This window comes from Agelaius tricolor, unplaced genomic scaffold, assembly GCF_023055355.1.
Source record: "Agelaius tricolor isolate 1412-34295 unplaced genomic scaffold, bAgeTri1.0.p SCAF_2, whole genome shotgun sequence".
NCBI lineage: Eukaryota > Metazoa > Chordata > Aves > Passeriformes > Icteridae > Agelaius > Agelaius tricolor.
In genome coordinates, this window is record NW_027269262.1 from 25,326,842 (window position 1) to 25,348,060 (window position 21,219).

At 41.6% G+C, this 21,219-nt stretch overlaps 1 protein-coding gene across 1 annotated transcript; it reads left to right on the forward strand.

Annotated features, from left to right (window-relative positions):
- The first annotated feature begins 1,064 nt into the window (after positions 1-1,064).
- CUNH7orf57 (chromosome unknown C7orf57 homolog) lies at positions 1,065-21,018 on the forward strand. Its single transcript, XM_071454696.1, has 7 exons — positions 1,065-1,432; positions 8,776-8,955; positions 9,197-9,305; positions 9,432-9,594; positions 16,238-16,338; positions 17,432-17,568; positions 19,649-21,018. The coding sequence occupies exons 2-7, from the start codon at positions 8,790-8,792 to the stop codon at positions 19,711-19,713; spliced, it is 741 nt and encodes a 246-aa protein (XP_071310797.1). The 5' UTR covers positions 1,065-1,432; positions 8,776-8,789; the 3' UTR covers positions 19,714-21,018.
- Positions 21,019-21,219: the final 201 nt, after the last annotated feature.

Consider the following 21,219-nt stretch of genomic DNA (forward strand, 5'->3'; position numbering starts at 1 on the left):
GAGGAGGGACGGTCCCCAGGAGGTGACAGGCAGCATCTGGTACCTCCACATGTAGCACAGAGCCTGGGTGAGCCCTTCAGGGATCTCCTGGTTCCTGAGCTTGCAGCTTGTGCTGCTTCTGGCCTCAGTGTTCCCCTAGCCACCAACTGCTCTGTCCCACTGCCCACCATGTTCCATTTCCACTGTGTTCCTCTGTCCTTCTGTCCCAAATGCTTTCAGATGTCTGGCCTTTCCATCAATTGTTCCACCACCCCTTGGCCCAACAGCCCTGTCTCCTCCAACTTGTTACCTTCCATTTCTCACTGGCCCTCCATCTCCTCCATGGGCCATTGTCTCATCGTATCCCACCATCCCTATATGTTCTCTACCACTCCATTTCCTCTATGTCCCTACACATCCCACAATCTCCATGTCCCACTATCTGTCCATTCTCTCCACATCCCAACATCTTCATGACTCATCATCCCCCCATTCCACCACCTCTCTGGCCCTCCATCTCCTCTATGTCTCACTATATTCTTCATGTTCCATCACCCCGCTATTTTCTTATGTCTCTCCATCCCTCCACATTCTCCCACTATATCCCATCATCCTTCCATGTTCTCCAGGTCCCAGACATGGAAAGATGAAGAAGCAGCATTGGTGGATAAGGTGGCTTGCCAGCTCCAGGAACACAAAGAAAATCTCAAAGCAGGGTATTTCGAGGACCCAAAAGGGTACCAGCAGGCTTTCAGTATATGGACCGGCCAGAAGGCAAAAATGAAATAGTACAGAATGGTAAATGCCATGGAATATAGGATAGATTTTCTCTTCGTTTCAGCTGGGATGGAATTTCTCAGTAGGGGCTAGGTCCGGGGGGGCGTCACAGTGGGAGAGCGTCTTTCCCTCTTTGGGAGAAGGCCTCTTGGCACAGCTCCCGCCGCTTCCCGAGCCGGGAGCGGCCCCCACTCTGCTCTGCGCCCCTGCTGCTGCTGGCGGCGGCGAGCAAGGCGCCCAGCTTCAGCCCGGCAGAAGAAAGGGAAGAGGGAGGGAGGCACCGCAGGCTGTCCCGCTCCGCCCCCGGCGGCTCCGGCTCCGGCTCCGCCCGCCTCTCCCCTTCGGGCTCCGCCGCGCCCGTTTCCCGGGGGTGCGGGTCGCCCCTCGGGGAATCGCCCTCGGCTCTCCGAGCTGCAGGCACGGCGGCAGCGGGGACCCCGGGCAGCGTCAGCGGGACAGCGCCCGGGGACGGGCCCGCCCTGAGGCGGCAGCGGGAGCGGGCTGGTGCCTCCGCGTCCTGACCCCGGGGAGCGGCAGCGCTTTGCCTTGTTCTTGGGATTGAGTTTGGGCACAGCCAGAGCTTGTGTGTGTGTGCCAGGAGCTCCTCAGCGAGCTGCTCCTGGAAGTGGTGTCCTTACAGCGACGAACGGCATCAGCTGCGGCTGGAGTCGCGCCGGTAAGTGCCTGTGCATCTGTTGTGGCACAGTACCTAGTACTGGCCTTTTCTTATTTATCTGCCGTTCATTTTCCCATTTAGAAGGATTTGTTGATATTTTCTTTTGCTCACTAGAAGTTGAGAAAGTAATGTATGGAGAAGTAGGGCGTTTGGTGTTGGATTTTTTTTTTTTTTTTAATTTGGGGATCGGGTTTGGTTTTACAAATAAAGACCTGCTAATGGACAGCTACTGACTTTGCTTTTAGTTAGTGTATGTGAAGGAAAGGAAACCAAAGGCTGAAGTGTTTTCTGCTCTCTCGTGTACTTTTCACTGCTTTTGATGTGTCCTTGGAAATAGTTTTCTGAATGAAGAGGCATGATCCTCTTTAAAGGATCCCGTAAAGAATACTTTACAGGAAAACTTGAATGTTGTCTCAGAACTGAAACAAAAGTGTTTTGCATCTGATTCTCTAGAAATTGCTTGTGCTATATCCCCCAGAATGAGCAAGCCTGGTCTTTTGTCTTCACTATGAAATGTAGCATCTCGTTCATGTTCCGGGTGGGCTCAATTTGTTAAGTTGCCTGAAAAAGGGATGATATCAGTTAACTTTTGAGATGAAGGACTACATTTTGTTCATCACGAAAAAGAGACCAGTGTGTTACAAGAGTTCTCTGCTGACTATTTCTGTACTACTTCATGAGATATGAGCTACAAGGATACCAGGGAAGGGGTTGCAGGAGCCCACACATAGTCCCACCCAGAAAATGGTACAAACAGATAACTAACAGAAATAACGACCAGGGAAAGGCTGGGGAAAGGGCAGGGGCAGATTAACACCCAGCAGGGAAACCTTTCCCGCTGACAAATGGTACAAGCAGATAACTCACAGAGATAACGACCAGGGAAAAGCTGGGGAAGGGGCAGGGGGAGATAAACAGTCTGCAAGGCAGGATATTTGCTTGCTGAAACTTGATAGGGCACATATTGCGTTAATCATAAGATTTTGGTAATTTTCCACGGAGAAGTCACCAAATAAAGACATAGGGTGAAGAAGACACGGCTGAGGAAGACTCCGCAGCCTTTTATCACCGACCACCAGGAGACAGAAGGATGAACCCCTAGCAACAACCAGCACAGGCGCAGAGAACTCCGAGATAACATGGACTCCTGAAGGATGGAGAGGATAAAAGGACTGAATCAGAAACTAGTTGGTGCGGCAGTAGGTGGAGCTGAGACTCCCCTGTCGCCCAGCGCTGAGCCTTTGCTTGCGTAGTATAACTGCTTCAATAATTAATAAATTCTTTGATTGGAAATTGCTCGTTTTGAGTCAATTTTATAACAATTTGGTGCCGTGACTCGGATGAGAGTTTGGATCGGGTAGGATCTACCCAGAGTGGGGGGCGCCTCATCCAGTGCTTTCTGGGTGGCCCCTCTGGGAGAACCTCCGCCACTCTCACCGACGACCCTAAAATATATACTAGTAAGCAAACGGGACAAATTATACCGGTGAACCCCTTAATTATCTGTGCACGGAGTCCGGACGAAGACGCAGGACGCGTAAGTATAAAAGGGAATCCGTTCGGGCGGGGTTGGGATCCCGGAGTGTGGCGGTGGACAAGTGTGAATGAGAGGAGGGCCGGCAGCCGGACTCTCCAAGTGAGTGTGGACCCTTGAGTAGTGCGGTTCCTGCAGACCCGCGAGGGCTCGGGCCACGAAAAAGGGGAAGTGAAAGGAATTTGAGAGTGAAAGAAGGCACTCCGGATGAATGGGGCAGGGGAAAAGCAAGACCCCAACCCAAGGGAAACTCCCCCCCATTCCAAGGGACAATCCCCTAGGATTTATGCTTAGTAATTGGAAGCATTACCCAGGGACCGAGACTAAGGATAGGGCCAGAATGATACATCATTGTATGGAAGTATGGGGTGGGAAAGAGATTTCCAAAAAAAAAAAAAAAAAAAAAAAAAAAAAAAAAAAGTTTTTTTGGCCCATGTTTGGATCATCTGAAGACTGGGTTCGACAGGACTTGAACCTATGGGTAAATTCTAAAGAGCCCTTCTCGCAAGAGGAGAGTGATTATGCCAAAATATCAAAATATGGGTAGCAAGACCCGAAGTGTATGTTTTCCAATTAAGAGAAGGGAAAGGGGATCCGGACAAAAAGGGGAAGAGGGACAATCATTTGGGCGACTTAATTATAGCACCGCCCCCATATGTCCCACCGCTAGCACCCAATGCCCCACCACCTCCACAACCACCTGCACCAAACAATGATGAAGAGGGTAACCAAGGGGAGGTTAACCAAACTGGTTACCAAGGCCCGATTACAAGGAGCCGCAGTAGGGTTGAGACGGGGCTATTCCCTCTACGGGAGATGCCTATGGGTGGACCACAGGCGGGTATAGGATTTATTACTGTCCCCTTGAGTTCGGCAGATGTACGAGACTTTAAGAAGGACATGGGACATTTATTAGAGGACCCTTTTGGGGTAGCCGAGAGGGTCGACCAGTTCTTAGGACCAAACATCTATACCTGGGAAGAAATGCAGTCCATTTTGGGCATTCTGTTCTCTACTGAAGAACGGAATATGATAAGAAGGGAAGGAATGCGTATTTGGGACACGCAGCATGTCCAAGGCCCGGCTGCGGACACTAAATGGCCCCTACAGAACCCCCATTGGGACCACCAAAATGCGGCACATAGATTACTGACTAAGATACATCAAAAAAAAAAAACAAAAAAAACAAACAAACAACAACAAAAAAAAAAACAACAACAAAAAAAAAACACATTGGGGATCACAGGGACTGGTAGATTATTTTGCTGCAAAGTATGTGAGTGTGGGAATCTGGGACATTGCCAAACAAGTAACCAGAGGATGCCTAATTTGCTTACAAGTAAATAGGAAAAAAAAAAAAAAAAAAAAAAAAAAAAAAAAAAATTTTTTTTTTGAGAAAATTACCGGAGGGAGGCTGACCGCTAGCAAAAAGGCCTTTCTCCCACATTCAGATAGATTTCACCGAGCTCCCCAAAGTAGGGAGAACCAAATATTTATTGGTCTTGGTGGACCACCTAACACATTTTGTGGAAGCCTTCCCAACCGTAAGAGAAACAGCCAAAGTAGTTACGAAAATATTGATGGAAGAGATAATCCCGAGATATGGGGTCCCAGAAGTCATTGACTCAGATAGAGGGCCGCATTTTATTTCCCAAATTACCCAAAACTTAGCAACAGCTCTGGGCATACGGTGGGAACAACATGCCCCCTGGCATCCCCAGAGCTCTGGACGAGTTGAACGAATGAATGGAGAAATAAAAAAGCAATTGACCAAACTGGTAGCAGAAACCAATTTGACCTGGGTTAAATGTATTCCTCTAGCGTTGCTAAATATAAGAACAAGACCTAGAGCTGATTTAGGGGTATCACCCTTTGAAATGATGTATGGGATGCCGTATAACCTAGAAAATCCTAACGAACATCCTGTCATTAATGACACATGTACACAAAAATATTTGGTGGAATTGACAAAGTACAGAAAGGCATTATGGGAAAAAGGTATGTTAGCACAACGGCCTCCTTTAGATTTTATCTTACACCAGGTACAGCCAGGAGATTGGGTGCTTGTGAAAAAAAAAAAAAACAAAAAAACAAAAAACAAACAAAAAAAAAAAAAACCAAAAAAAAAAAACCAAAAAAAAAAAACAAAAAAAAAAAAAACAAACACAAAACTGTAAAGAAAACCCCTTGACTCCAAGGTGGGAAGGACCGTTCCAAGTACTCCTCAGCACAGAAGCAGCCATACGAACCGCTGAAAAAGGATGGACTCATGCTAGTCGCATAAAAGGACCGGTAAAACCCCCTCACAGCTGGGAGGTTTGCAGTCTCCCGGGAGAAACCAAATTAAAGCTGAAACGAACTGATAAATGATTTGGATAGTAATCTGGGTTGGAGATAACCATTATCTCCAAACCCAGCTAATAGGGAATCAGGAGGCTCTTGGATATTGCAAACTCTTAGAGGACGAGTTAAGAAAGCCCTACTTTAAGTCCCCGAGATTAGAACATAAAGGGCACCCATGGAAGGGGGAAAAAGCACAAAACAAAGATATAAGGTTAAAGTGTAACTGGTTAGATTGTGACTGTCACCCCCTTGTATGCTTTTCCTATAAATTGTGTCACGAACCTTGGTGGTCTCATTGTCGGAGTGGTAGAACACCTAGGGGAATTTGCATGCCGTGCTATGAGAAAGAGAGGAGACTAACTTCTGTCATTCTTAGTAGCAGAGTTGCTACGGGAGGAGGTAAAGCTTGGATCTGACGAGTGGTGGGAAACCTTTTCCAAAGGGGTAAATCCTGATCGGTTCTGCTACCACCCTAACGAACCGATCCCCTTTCTCCTGGACATCCTGGAAGTGGTGTGTCAGAAGAAAGCCCCCAATTTGCGGCGTGACCTCTCATTAATAAAAGCTGATAACTGGGCCGCCAGTGCTAAAAAGTGGAAACGGGAGGTTTATCCGGCTCCTGAAGAATACCTCTGCTGCCGAGAAGATGATAAACCCCGAGGCTCGCAGCAACCGAGTCGTCGGGCGAGGCAGAGAGGTAATAACCAGTGGAGTCCGTCGGAAGCCTCGACCCCCATATGGGATGTCCAGGAAATGTTGGCTGTCCTGCCCCAGGATTGGTAACCCACCACTGGGGAAACCAAAGGTAAAATTTAACCTGAGCTCCGACAATGACAGCCCCAAATTACAAGCCTTAATTCTTTTCTGGTGCATTGTAACAAGTTCAGGGGCAGAAGGGTATTCACATCAACCCTTCAAATGGTCACTGATTAGATGGGAAGACCAGTATGTTATCCAGACCAAAATCACATCTGGCGCACCCAGCTTTTTATGTACTTTGTGTGATTTAATACCTGTAAATCCATGTTTAAATCAGTTTGGATATTATTTTTGTCCAAGCTCAAACCCAGGAAAAGGGTATTGTAACTATCCAGGACACTTTTACTGTGCTTATTGGGACTGTGTATCAGTAAGCTCCTTTGGGGGGGAACGAGGACGGGTTTATCAGAACTGGATGGGGTCCATACGGGTGTACACAGCCCACTTCCACATATACCCAGAAAGAAGGAGGGTTAGATGGAACATGCAATATGATTTACATTAATGTGACAAAACCACATGACCAAGTCTGGTTATTAGGGAAAATGTGGGGAGCCCGATTATGGGAACCAGGGACAGACAGAGGGGGGCACTTTATAATCCAAAAGACAACCGTGCCACACGACCCTGAACCAATTGGACCAAACCAGGCGATAGCTGGAGAACAAACGCTAGGAGAAAATAATGGAAATTAATCAGAAACAGCCCCAACCACTAGTCTTCCAGAAATGTATAAGCAAAACTTTACTAATTTGACCTGAGGACCTGAAAACCCGGGAGAAGGGGACTTGTGGAAAATATTACAGGCCACTTTCCTAGTCCTGAATGAGACCCATCCAAATCTAACTAAGGAATGTTGGCTGTGTTACACCGTAAACCCCCCGTTCTATGAAGCCATAGGGGTAACAGCAAAAAGCAGACGAGTAAATGGGACCAACCCAGCTAGGTGCCTATGGAAAAAGGAGGAGAAGAATCAAGAGGGATAACCTTGGCAAGGGTAACGGGGAGAGGAAGATGTATAGGACGAGTACCAGTGGAAAAACGACATCTATGTCAGGTTATGGGGAATTTGAGTGACCCTAAGAAACCTGCCAGCTGGATACTGCCAGCAGCAAATACTAAATGGGTCTGTAACACTCTCGGAGTCACCCCATGTATAAATATAGACCGATTTAATGAATCCAGTGACTTTTGTATTCAAGTATTGATAGTACCCAGAGTCCTTTACCACCCCGTAGAGTACGTTTATGAACAATATCAAAATATAGGACCCCACATAGTGAAACGGGAAATATTCACAACCTTCACTGTAGCAATGTTACTAGGAATAGGTGCAGCCGGGACAGGAACAGGAATAGCCTCACTCATACAGCAACACCGAGGATTCCAAGAACTAAGAGCCTCTGTAGATGAAGACCTCAGGAGGATCGAAACCTCCATGAAAGACCTCACAGAATCATTAGATTCCCTAGCAGAGGTAGCCTTACAAAATCGAAGGGGGTTAAATCTATTATTCCTGCAACAAGGAGGACTATGTGCTGCTTTAAGAGAAGAATGCTGCACATATGTAAACAAGAGCGGAATTATACGGGACTCAATGGCAAAACTACGGGAGGGGCTAGAAAGAAGACAAAGAGAAAGGGAAGAACACCAAAGCTGGTATGAATCTTGGTTTAACTATTCTCCTTGGCTTACAACTTTATTATCAACAATAGCGGGTCCACTACTTCTCTTACTATTGGGACTCACGTTTGGCCCTTGTATTTTTAATAAATTGATTAGCATTGTAAAAGGCAGATTAGAAGCTGCTCACCTTATGCTCATACGAGCAAAATACGAAACCTTGAAGATGGATGATCCAGAAGAATCTCTGGAGCTTAGCAAAAGGGAATTAGAGCGTTTTGATGAACAAAATTGAGTATCAAAACAAAGGGGGGATTGAGATGAAGGACTACATTTTGTTCATCACGAAAAAGAGACCAGTGTGTTACAAGAGTTCTCTGCTGACTATTTCTGTACTACTTCATGAGATATGAGCTACAAGGATACCAGGGAAGGGGTTGCAGGAGCCCACACATAGTCCCACCCAGAAAATGGTACAAACAGATAACTAACAGAAATAACGACCAGGGAAAGGCTGGGGAAAGGGCAGGGGCAGATTAACACCCAGCAGGGAAACCTTTCCCGCTGACAAATGGTACAAGCAGATAACTCACAGAGATAACGACCAGGGAAAAGCTGGGGAAGGGGCAGGGGGAGATAAACAGTCTGCAAGGCAGGATATTTGCTTGCTGAAACTTGATAGGGCACATATTGCGTTAATCATAAGATTTTGGTAATTTTCCACGGAGAAGTCACCAAATAAAGACATAGGGTGAAGAAGACACGGCTGAGGAAGACTCCGCAGCCTTTTATCACCGACCACCAGGAGACAGAAGGATGAACCCCTAGCAACAACCAGCACAGGCGCAGAGAACTCCGAGATAACATGGACTCCTGAAGGATGGAGAGGATAAAAGGACTGAATCAGAAACTAGTTGGTGCGGCAGTAGGTGGAGCTGAGACTCCCCTGTCGCCCAGCGCTGAGCCTTTGCTTGCGTAGTATAACTGCTTCAATAATTAATAAATTCTTTGATTGGAAATTGCTCGTTTTGAGTCAATTTTATAACAACTTTTACCATAAATATTTTCTTTTCCATTATTGCAGGACAGCAATACCCCATGCCACTGAAACAACCAGAGAAGAGCCCACTTCCCTCCCAGATTCTGGGTCTCAGTGACCTTTCGAGAGCTCCCCATGAAGTGCCACTGCCTGGGTGCCATGGGAAGAGGATCAAAGAGACTGATTCAGCCTATGTGAGGCTGGCAAAGCAACGAGGCCGACCTGGTGAGCATCTGTTTATATCTGCTTCTTTGGTTTTCCTTTGTTTTCTTTGGTTTTGCTTGAGTGCAGTGTAAAGTGCTTGTAGATGCTACAGAAGGATCCTCTGGACTTTTGAAATAAACTTGTGGAAAAAATGAGGAAATTAATTTACACCTGACAAAACAGCAATCTGAGAACAATGGTAGTGCTTTTGCAACTAGATAAGAAGTCAGAAAAGTACTGGCTTTTGTCTTTTTCTCTCCAGACTTACTGAAGCACTACACTCCTGTGGTAATGAAGTCCCCTCCAGCAGCATATGCTGCACCTGACTGGTTCACACACTGTGCCAATCCTGCAGGGATTGAGAAACCACGGTAAGATTGCTGAGGCCCAACACATCTTGGCCTCCCTCTTCACCTATTAACATTTCTGATTGCTTCTGTACTGAAGTGCAGGATTTGTATACCTTGTACAAAGAAGCATTAAATCTTTGCCTGCAGGAGCTGTGTTTCCTCTCTACCAGATTTTATGGTTCACAGAGAGTTTATGGCTGATGACCATCATGGTAAGAGTTATGAGAGAAGAAGAGGGCCTTTTGAGTTTGATACAAAAAGTGTTTGGCAGCGGGAAGCTGAGGACAAAGAAAATGCAGAGAAAAAGAAGGTAGGATGGAGAGGTATGCTGTGACGATGCTTTGTTTGTAGAGTTTGTGAAAACATCTCTGTTGCTTCTTACAGGAGGGAAGCTGCAATCCATGTTTCTGTATTCCAGAATCAATTTTTATATTGCAGTTAGAGAACAAAAAGAAAGCCATGTTTTCTTAAGTGCTGCAGATGTAGTGTGAGAACCAGAAATGCAGTTTCCCATTATATGGTATATATACATCAGTATAAATAAAAAGCAGTAGTTAGTTTCTATCTTATGCTTTATTTCCCCTGCAATTCATTCTTGGTGAAGAGACATCTTGTTTAGTAATCTTGGGTGAGGAAGAAAGAAGATGAAAACAGAAGACTATTCTGACAAAGGAGTTTAATTTAGTTTGAAGTGCAAGAGAGTTCCCAGAGATACTGTGTTAGCTGTCTTTGAATGAAAGACGTATCCAAGACAAAGTAAGTATAGAACAAGCTATGCCCCAGACAAACCATTCTGTATTGACACTGGTGTTTTGTCTTGGAGACCCTTCTGCTATCCTCCCTCTTTCATCCTCTCTGCCCCTGCCCAATTTAGATACTGAAGCCTTATGTTTTTTAAATATCCTTTGTAAACTCAGTTGCTGCATCTCCCATAGGCCTTTGGGGTATACCTGGAAAGGCATTTGATGTACTTGAACATTAGTACCTCCCTTCTTCAACAGAAGGGTAGATGTTGGGCATTTTAGGAAAAAAAGTCCTCAGCCTTTGCTGAGATGAGTAACTAGTGCAAATTCAGAATGATGTCTTCTGTAAATGGGAACACCTCATTACTGAATAGGCTTGGGAATGTTTACTGAGTCTGTGGCAACAGGCAAACAAGCAACATATGTTTAAACTGTAATTTGCCTGATGCTTGTAGGCAAAGCTTCTTTTTTTTTTCTATCATAGATTTAAGGCACTGAAAAGAAAAACTTGACTTGCTGCTGTGCCTCTTAAAGGAATTCAACTAGGACTGAAAGGAAGTGCTGTTCCTCACTGCCTTACTTAAGAACCAATTATGTTCAGTGCCCTAAGAATCAAACTTAACTTTGATATTAGTAATTCAGACCCATGTGGTGACTTGTAAAGTGAAACTGAGATTCATTTCAGTTTTGGTGGAGTTTGGTTGAGACCCAGCTTCATTCAGTCATGTGCTTTATTTAGGACTAAATACAAAATTAATAAATGTTATATATTCAGCTCAGATTGCAAATATGCTGAGGCCCTCATATATAATTTACACTATTCTCCTGGAAGCTGAAGTTAAGTTTTGCCTAAGGTTCTGAATCTACCAAGTCTTTTTCTGTAAGATTAGGTGCCTGGGAAGACAGATTTTGTGTTGGTACGTTTAGCTCTACCTCCACACCACCAACTCTAATTTGGCTGTGCCTCACAGTACACTGAAAAGTGTATCATGTATCTTGAAATGTCACATGGTGCTTCTTTCACAGCTACTTCTTGAATATCCTCTTTTGAGAAGTTTCTATCCCATGCTCTTAGAGTACCGTCCCAAAGAGTCTTCCAAGTGAGACAATGGAGCTAACCCTACCAAAGAGTCTCAATTTTAGTTTTTTACCATACAACTTGTATGTTGAAAGGTAAGAATAATGTATTCCAAAACACCACAGGCAAATTTCTAAATTTCTTATTTATTTGACTTCATGATCACACTGCAGCAGCAAACTACCTCAAGTATTTCTGGTAGTATTCAATACATACAAAAACTGAATGTATTGAAAATATTTTTCAGTCCAGTATGACTAAGCAGTTATTCAGAAGAGACATGCATGATGCAACTGTGGAGTTAAATCCCAAAGGGCGCACTTAGGATCAAGTGCAAAACCATTTAACCCCTAAGGGTACCTCTTCTGCTTGGTTTGGAAAACATTGCTCCCAAGTGGGCCTTTGCTCTGAAGGTTTAAAGCCTTTATGCTGCTTTGTTCTAAGTATTACAATCTCTGCTGGTCCTTGTGGTTTTTGCTGTGTAGAGGAGGACTGGAGATCCGGGGGACCATTACATGAGAATTTTGCAAATCAGCAAAGAGTGCATGAAGGATTTAGCCTTTGTGCTCATGGCATAGTAATGGACTTGTGGCCCAGGGAGAAGCAGCCCATGGAAATCTCACAAGGCTTAATAAGACCAAGTCCAGGGTCCTGCACCTCTGCTGGGACAACCCCTGTTATCAGCACAGGCTGGAGGATGAACAGATCAGAGCAGCCCTGCCCAGAAGGACTTGGGGGTGCTGTGGGTGAGAGGCTGGACAGGACCCAGCCATGGGCACTCACAGCCCAGAGAGCCAAACGTGTCCTGGGCTGCATCCAAAGCAGTGTGGGCAGCAGGGACAGGGAGGGGATTCTGCCCCTCTGCTCTGCTCTGGTGAGACCCCACTGCAGTGCTGCATCAGCTCTGGGCATCCCAGCAAAGGGAAAACAGGGAACTGTGGGAGCGAGTCCAGAGGAAGGCACAAAGATGATCAGAGGAATAGAGCAGCTCTCCTACGAAGAAAGGCTGAGAGAATTGGGATTGTTCATCCAAGAGAAGAGAAGGCTTTGGGGTGACCTAGTTATGACTTTCTAGTACCTGAAGGGACCCTGTGAGAAAGATAGAGTGGGACCTTTCACAAGGGCATGTAGTGACAGGACAAAGGAGAATGGATTCGAACTCAAAGAGAGTTGGGTTAGACTAGATGTTAGGAAAAAATTCTTTACTGTGAGAGTGATGAGGCACTGGCACAACTTGCCCAGTGAAATTGTGGATGCCCCATCTCTGGAAGTCTTGAAAGTCAGGCTGGATGGAGCTCTGAGCTACCTGGTCTAGTGAAAGATGTCCCTGTGGCAGGGGAGGTGGAACTTGATGATCTTTAAGGACCCTTTAAGCCAAACCATTCTGTGATTCAATGATCCTTTTGCCTGTGCATCTTATGGCCCAGCTGGGTTGGGTTGAAAAAGCTGTGGCTTTAAGAAGGAGGGAGGCCTGTAGGGGTGAGAGGTCAGTTGGAGGTGTCATCAGAGTTTGCATCAGTATTTGGCAATATCCCTGTGGCACTGGTAAGATTATTCTTTCATCTCTGAAGTCCTCTCTTTCAGGCACTTGTCTGAAATGTCTGTGTATAGATGCATATGTACTTAGGTATGTATGTGCTGTTGCAAAATGGTTGCTCATCTGAGGCCAGGATTTTACCTCAGAGAGAGATTTGAAATTTTGTCCTTGATCACACAGGAGCCAGGATTTAATCTAAAGGCTTTTATCTCTTTTATCTGGCTGCAGGTATCCATTGTTCTTCATATACTAGCCAGATGCAGTACGTATTCTAGGTCATGTTTCTTGAATCCAAGATTAATAAATATGTATTTATAATAAACATAGTAATTTTTAGAGTATATTGTTACCATCTCTTCACAGAGGGAGAAAACACTTTAAACCAAGAACATGTCCTGTGTAGTTTGTTTGTAAAAAAAAAAAAAATGCCCTTTGCAGTTTGTTTTATGTGGGGAAATTGGTGGCTGTTACTAAATAGAGACTTGTCAAAGGGAAAAAGCCCCCTCAGCTATAATCACTGAAGTGTAGTGGCACAAGAGTCTGCTTTTAATGCTGAATTTGTCCAGCAAAGTAACAAATAGCACCTGAATGAATTGTAGGTGCCCCCCAAAGCCAAATTCTGATCTGTTCCATTGCTACTTTTGTCATTAATTAGTTTACTTGAACAGCGAGGAGGGTTTTGATCCCTGCAGTATAAGCTGGCCTCTCATTTAATGCCGAGAAAGGCAACATTTAAAACAATGCTCTTGCTCACAGCCTTCAAGACTTTTTCTCTTTGTCTTTCCTGTCCCCTTTTTCTTGACTTTATTTTGGACAGTTTGAACCTTTTTCTGTCTCTAGTCGAAGTCTCTCTACTTCTACTCTCCCTTTGCCCTTTAATTAACCCTTTAATTACTAGACCTCCTTTCCTTGTGCTTCTGTTTGATGCCAAGAGGGAAATCTCTCTCTCCATCTGCTATTTGTTTATCCTGACTATCGAATTGAGTTGTGTTTCTGTGTTGCCCTGCTTGCCATCCTGCCTTCAGCATGTGACAAATGTCACCTGAGGTTGTTTTTGTCAGTTGAAACTGTAGGTAATTGTGTCCTGGATCTGAAACTTGCAGGTCAAATCTGAAGTGGTCCAATGATAGAGGGAAGGCAGTGCTAGCATTTCTGCACAATGGGATGGCATTTCTGAAATGTAAAGCACAAGTAGGTCGCTTCAGCAAGCAGTGTGAGCAAACTTGAGAAGCAGTTCTAAGCAGCTAATGTGGTTTTTAACCTCCAGGTTGGACAAAAACCCTCCCTTTCATCTCACATCGCTGTCTCTGATATCACTGCATGCTCTTGCTGATCTCATCTCTCCTCTTTGACAAATGGCCCAGTCTTGTGGGAACTCAGCACATCACTCTGGATGTCCAGAGTTACCGAGAAGAACCCTTGGGGGTCTCAGAAATCCTGGAATGTTGCCAGGAGTGTTTGGTGGCTTGATTTTGATCCATCTACGGAAGTGACAGCAGTTTGAGGACTTGAGAATCACTTGGGAGTGAAGGGTGCAAAAAAGACACATTTACAGGGTGAAATATAGATTTTAGGGTTTTTGGTACAGGGGGGTTATGGAGACAAGATGGAGGGATCAGGGCGTGTCTCATCCTTCTTCTTTCTTTTTCTTGTCATCCATTTTCTGTGGTGATGTTGGCACTTGGGGATTGGTTCATGGTGAAGGTGCGCTTGCTAAAATGGGTGAAAGGTATTGGGAAATAAAGGTAAATATCATGTAGGTAGATTTTAGTATAAAAAGACACGACTGCCCCGTGGGTGGTCAGAGTGCCTTTGGCTGCCTTGCAGGTCAGACCTCTGTTGGGCAGACAGAAAATTTTGTAGATAAGAAACAATAAACAATCTGAAGATCGAAAAGCTGAAGAGTCCAGACTCGTCCTTTGAAACGCGTGCCACCCAAGAACCACTCTACCTGTGTCGGGGCAGAGACAGACAGCCGGACCGGACACAGTCTGACTCCACTGAAGTCTGAAGGGGTTTTAGCACTGACTTTACACGTGTTTGCATTGACATCCTGGCTCAGAATCAGTACAACTGTCTGTCCCAGGTTTCACTTTCTTTGAGATAATAAGAAAACTTACATTCTCTGAAAATTCAGATCTGCTTTTTCTTTGAGGCTTCCTAATTAGTTCATTGATTAGATGTATTCAAAGGCCATTATACTTTTGTTTGCTCTTTCCATACTCACTGTGCACAAGCTCCTTGAGAAGTCCTTGGTGTGTTGACATTTTGGAATCTTCTCCTTACAGAGGTTTTCATGGGTGTTTTGTAGCATCTGCAATCCTAGTGTGACTGCTGTTCATGCATCTAATTTTTGCACTTCATAATTTTTTGCTCTGTTAACTGTATTGCAGTATCTATGTTCACATACATGGAAAGTATTGTCAGCCTTAATGTACTTGTAAATTTACAGAACAATATATTTCACTTTTAGTTACTCTGTCCTGATTTTTTTGTAAATAACCTGCAAATAACATCTCTTATTCCATGGGGCACTCTCCTGTGTTGCATGTTTAAAAAAGAAAATAGTCAAATAATATGTAGGTTCTAACTCAAAGGATATGTTAGTGTAACACAAAAACTTTGTTAATAAGCTTTGAAAATTCTGTGCTATCTTCAGGACTTCCCCCTGGTCCACTTTTCTTTGTGCAATGATGGAAGCTGTAAGTAGTTTTTAAAGATGTTTTGGTTTTATTTAACTCAGAATTTCTTAGCAACTATTAGTGAAAAATATCTGGGAGTTGTTAAGGATATTTAATTTCATGCTTTTATTTGAGAGGGAGGTGAGGTGACCCTTTAGTAGCTGTTGATTTTGATCAAAGTTAAATTAAAGAGCTTTGGTATGTGTTGCTCATGTTTCTCCACTACTTATTGGTTTTCCCACTTTCAGTTCTGGAGTGTGTCTTGTCTTTCTCTGGCTTTCTAGGTGTCATGTTTCAGTCTTCTAGTCAACACTGAGTTTCTTTACCTGTCATTGGAAAGATGATAAAAGTAAAATATATTTTTTTGTTGTAGGCTTCCCCCAATATATATGTATTTGTTTGAATATCAAACCTCTTATTAATATACCACAACAGTTTTCTTATTATATAGGATGTTTTATGCTTTTTATTAAAAACAAAAACCAAGCAAACTAAAAAAGAAGTAGCAATTAAACCGTGAGTTAATTTCTAGTTTTCCTGACTTTAGTAAGACTGGTCTGTTTTCATATTCTGCAAACAGAGAAATGGTCCAAGATGAGAAGTTGCTATGGATAACTTTGAATTTGAAGCCTTAATTTAAAGTGTACCATGAGGGAAAGGCTTGTGTAGAGGACACTGTGGAGAGAGAAACAGCGAATCTCATGTAGAATAACTAACTAAGAGGCTGCTTTATCGTTTGTTATTTCTAAATAATCCATTGCTAGTACTAATGGAAATAATGTAGATAAGACATGGAAATTTGAACACAATTAGGCCTTTAATATCACCCTCACTTTTGAAGGCTATGCTATTGTGTTATCTTCTTATTTTTTTCATAACTCCTTTTTTGTTGAGCCAAGATTTCTCTAACACAGGTAAAGCTTCCACCTATAAGCCCTAAATATCCAAGCAGAATGCCAACTGTTTCTACAAACCAGGAATTTAGTGGAGAAAATAAGCTTTCCTTCCCACCCATGTAAGTAGTGCATTTATGAAAATCATTGAACACCTAAGCCTGCAACTATTCATGTGTACAAGTAAAATTGTTTCTTGTGAAAATGCAGGAATTAGCAGATATGTGTATGGTCCTTGTGGATCTTTATTGCTGTTAAATTTGTTATCATATGTGATGCTAAAATAATTTTAAAAATGTCTAAAGCAACTAAAATAACAGTACTTTAACTCATATTAGAAAATTATTCAATATAACTTTGTGTTAAGAAAACTAAACAGAGTGGCATATCTTCATGTAGCAGAATTTTTTGTTATTCTAGACTGGGTTTTTTCTTAATACCAGTGAACAGGTGAAAATGATAATCTACATTGTTAGTTCTGTTAGTGCAGGTTACAGAGAAACAAGTAGGACTGACACTTTAAGGAAAGACATAAACTGTAGCCTTTAGAAGCCTTTATAAGCTTTTATACAGAGCAAAAATACTCTGATGCACACCTGAAAGAGGAATTGTAAGCAAATTTTTATGTTATTTGTGATGTGATGTAATCACATCATCAGCTGTGTGCACAGCTGAATTGTTTCAGCATATTTTGTCTGAAAAATTTATTGCTCAGTCATCAGTAGTCCTAGTATGTTTTAGAACTATTTTAATGCTACCAAATAAGTAATTAAACTGTCAAATGAATTTAAGAAAAAATTTGTAACATAATTTCACTTTTGTGCACCACAGAATGAGTACTGTCAGTCTTTTTCACTTACATATTATTTTGCACTTTTTGTCTTTAGGACCAGAACTGTGTAAGTATTATAAATGTGAAATTCCAATGAAACAGATGTCTCTTCTCATGTAAATTTGCACAATACTAAATCAGGCATAGTTCTGTGCTTTTGTTCATTTTTGGTTTTTCTTCTTAGATGATTACATGTAGAATATATGTTTTGTTATTTATAAATAAATTATAAGGCTAGAAATGGTTATATTTTAAAATTGATATTATAATTACAAATAAATTCTAATATAAGGCCTTTTCTGTACAAAATATGATTTTTCCATGTAGCCCCCATTTCTGTTTACTTTTGCTTTTGTTTTCCTTTACTATATTTGTATTTACAGGCCTGCTCAGAGAAAAAGTGAAGCAGTAAATTTTAGCAAATTAATAAGCAGTGGTTATGGGACTGACTGGTTGCAGCAGTCTACTGGATGGAAAAAAAAGATTGAAGAAACATCAGAAAATAGTGAGCACTCTGAAGGTAATGTTGTTGAAAGCTGTTTCTTTTAAAATGAGCTGAGCTCTCAAGGTAACAGCAGAGGGCAGCCTCAGTATTTGTGTGGCTCTCTGAATATGGTGAGACACACTGAATTATTGTGCTTAGTTTACAATACCCTATAACCAGCTAAAGAAAGGAGTGCTCCTGTTTGTAGTTAGTGAAGGCAGGCGCTTTCATGGACTTTTTTCATCTCTACAATTGCAGTATGCTCTGTTCCAATCCAGGGGCTTCTGTGTTCTGATCCAGGGGCTTCTCTGTGGTGTGTTTCCATAAAATGCTGCAGAGACACAGCCATCCTGCCTAAATTTAAGCAGACTGTAAAATATTTGTTGCCTTGTTGGTATGAATATTCTTTTGCTCCTAATATTTTTCCGAAAACTTCTGTCACAAGTGTCATTGATACTCATGTTTAAGAAGTAGAGCACTGCTTGTAGAAATTTGTCAAAATAAATATATGCCCATTGTTGAAGGCAGTGGAATTTCAGCAGTTTAAGAGAAAAAAGTTATCCAGTGTCATGCTTTCAAACCTTACTTTATCATTCACAGTAGTAATAGCTACGAAATACTTCATTTGAAAACAAATATAAAGGTTAAAGGGTGGGAAAATTTCTCTTCTGTCAAAGACCTTTTGCTTTGGTAACCATGCTGGCTCTATCAGTTTTCTATAGCAATGTTTGGAAATGCTATTGGACCTCCCATTCCCTGCACTGGATTTTTTTTTTTTAAATTTGTGTCAGGGAATCCTTTTGTATCCCTTGGCCTTGATATGTTACTGTATGAAAGTCTTAGAGGCCAGGTATTTTAATTTTTCTGACACTTCAGCTCTGTCTGAATTAATTTTTTTGTCTTCCATTAATGTATCTACAGTGTATTTTTTTAAATTTTTTTTTTGTGTGTGTGCAAAACCTCTTCCTCCAGGTAAGTATCAGGAGAAAACAGAGAACTAGAAGTTGTGTGGTTTTGTTCAGAAGAAAAAATGTCATAAAACTGAGGGATGAAGCCAGATCTCGGTCTGGATCTGAAGGAGAATGGTTAACGTTAGAAGCCACTTTTCAAGTTAACTTAAGTATCCAAACTCTGATCATGCAGAGGACGTTGCTTTGAGAGGTTCAGTGACCCAACATGTCAACCATGAAGCCTAAAAGTGCTCTTCCTCATCATAAAAGAAAACCTTGAATATTCTTCTTTGTTTTCAGATTCTATTCAACTGTCTTGTTTGCTGACATTTTTCTTTCCCATTACTCTGAGTGAAATTAAAGGGGATTTCAAAATCTCAATTTCCTTAATTAGGTGATAGTTGATTTCTTTAATATGCGTGCCTCTAACGAGACATCTGAGATACAAAGAAAACTTGAAAATTTTTTGGAGTAAGCATGAAATTGGTTTGGTTATACCACTTAGGCAAAAGAGAAGAAAAATATGGGTACGCTATAAAGGCTTCTGAAAAGTCAGTGTGCTGCATAGGTTGACATATAGATACATCTAATTTTTGAGTTGCTTTTATTTTTCATTTTTTTCAATAGTGTGATACCTGCTTTACTTCTATTGCCTTTATTTGCAATCATAGCTACTCCAATTGAGATTGGTTCTGTATCGCAGTGTAAAAAGAGATTGCTTTTAATACTCTTAACAATATGGTTTCATCCAGATGTGTGTCTTCCTTCAGTTTTGACCTTGTCCTCTTGATTCTTTTAAGTGCTTTTACTTTTTTTCCCACTTGTGTACTTTTTTTCTGTTCATCCAAAGCAATTGGCAGCATGAGCACCTTGCAGCTCCCTTTTGAGATGGAGCTTTCTCTGTTCTTACTTGCACAGAATAAGCCCTAGACACATCAGGAAGGAGATACAATCCATTCCATATGTAAATCTATAATCTCTTTGTTTTGGGGTAGGTACAGATTTGCAAATTTCTTAGGTAGCTTGTTTATCTTGTTAATTCAAAATTAAAAGTAGTGGAATTTATGTGTATTTTGACATGAGGAAGAAACCAAAAATTTTAGATGACCTTTTATTATTGTGGTTGAAATTATTCTGTGAAATTTAATATTTTTTTCCTTTTGCAGATTCAGAAGGCTCTGAATCACCACCTGCAAGCAATGAGTTAAAAGCCACCGTTTCAGGGATATAACAAGTAACTTGAAAGATTCTTGGGGAAACTAAAGCTTTATATTGCTTATATAGCCCACTATTTACATGTTGGCTAGATTATTTTTGTAACTTAACGCATCCCTGATTGAGAAGTTTTCGAGATGGATGAACTTCGTTGGGCATGATTGCAGCAGATTTTGAAGAACAGACAATAGCTACCAGTGCTTACTCGTAGACCTTTTCTTAATATAATTAACAAAGCTGAGCTGAGGTTTTCCCTTGCACAAGACTCCTGCTGCTTTGCTGTTCTCAAAGAGGATTACCATATTGCTGCTGACTTGATTAGACACAGGCATGCTATTGATGTGCTCAAATCAACAAGTTTCTTTAGTTAAGCACAGCTGTACTCATGAATTATGCCACAAAGAAAGGTGAAGGGGAACTGTATGGTATGGGATGAAATGTAGCTAGAAAGAACTGAACTGATATGGATACTTGCAGTAAATAAGTCAAACCTTCAGAAAAGAGTGCTTCTTCATCCCAAAAGCTCATTTACTTTGAACAGACAAGAACTAGTTGATCAGTCATAGTGTTCAGCCACGTAATTAAAGATCTGGTGGCATTTCCTGTTATAGTCTCATTGTATAGAAGCTGAATCATTGCTTAACAGTTCTATGGACTCAGCTATCTATGATATCAGCACTTTCAACTGTTAGATAAAAAAATTATCTATCCTGAAGTCTTGACTGCAGCAAAAATATTATATGCTCGATCACTGTTTATTCGCACCAGCAGAAGTTTGTACTTTGAAATAGCAATGTATAAATGTTGTACTTTAATATTTTGAAAAAGTTAAGATACACTGATATTTCAACACTTGCTATTTTATCTACTTGGATTAGGATATATCCCTGAAATCTAATTAATAATTAAATATTGATTATAAAGTCCACTAGAAAGTGGGTGCAATTTCATTACCATGTTTTTTGCTAATACCATGGAAAGCAAACTCTTAATTTTTATAATTTCCTCTTCAGATTACATTCAGTACACTTTACACCTTTGAATCCAAGTCCTGAAGGTTCTAAAATGTATTAATAAATATAGATTTCTTTGAACAGAATGTTTAGAGTATTTGGTTTAATACTGCTCCTTTAGAACCTTGATGCAAAAATTGATTGGAAATAGGTAAACCATTGCTAATCTGAACCCTCAAAATTTTCAGCAAACTGTAGAAATTTTGCTGTTGATGTTGTTAGACTTAGCACCTGAGTCTATCTTTGCTATCCATTATTTTGAACAATTCAACTAAATTGTATTTAAAAAAATAAAAGGCTAAGACATATGCAAATGCTTAAATGTACAGTTATTGTCTGCTCAGCAAATTTTTCTAAATATAAAAAAAGCTTACATCAAGCTGTTACTTTAGTGGTGTGTGAGATTACTTACCTTGTATCTGTTTTCACTTACAATTTGTGTTGTGAATTATGTCCAGATACATTAATTTTGCAGTGAAAGCAGAGCTTTTGAGGAAATCCAGTTTTCT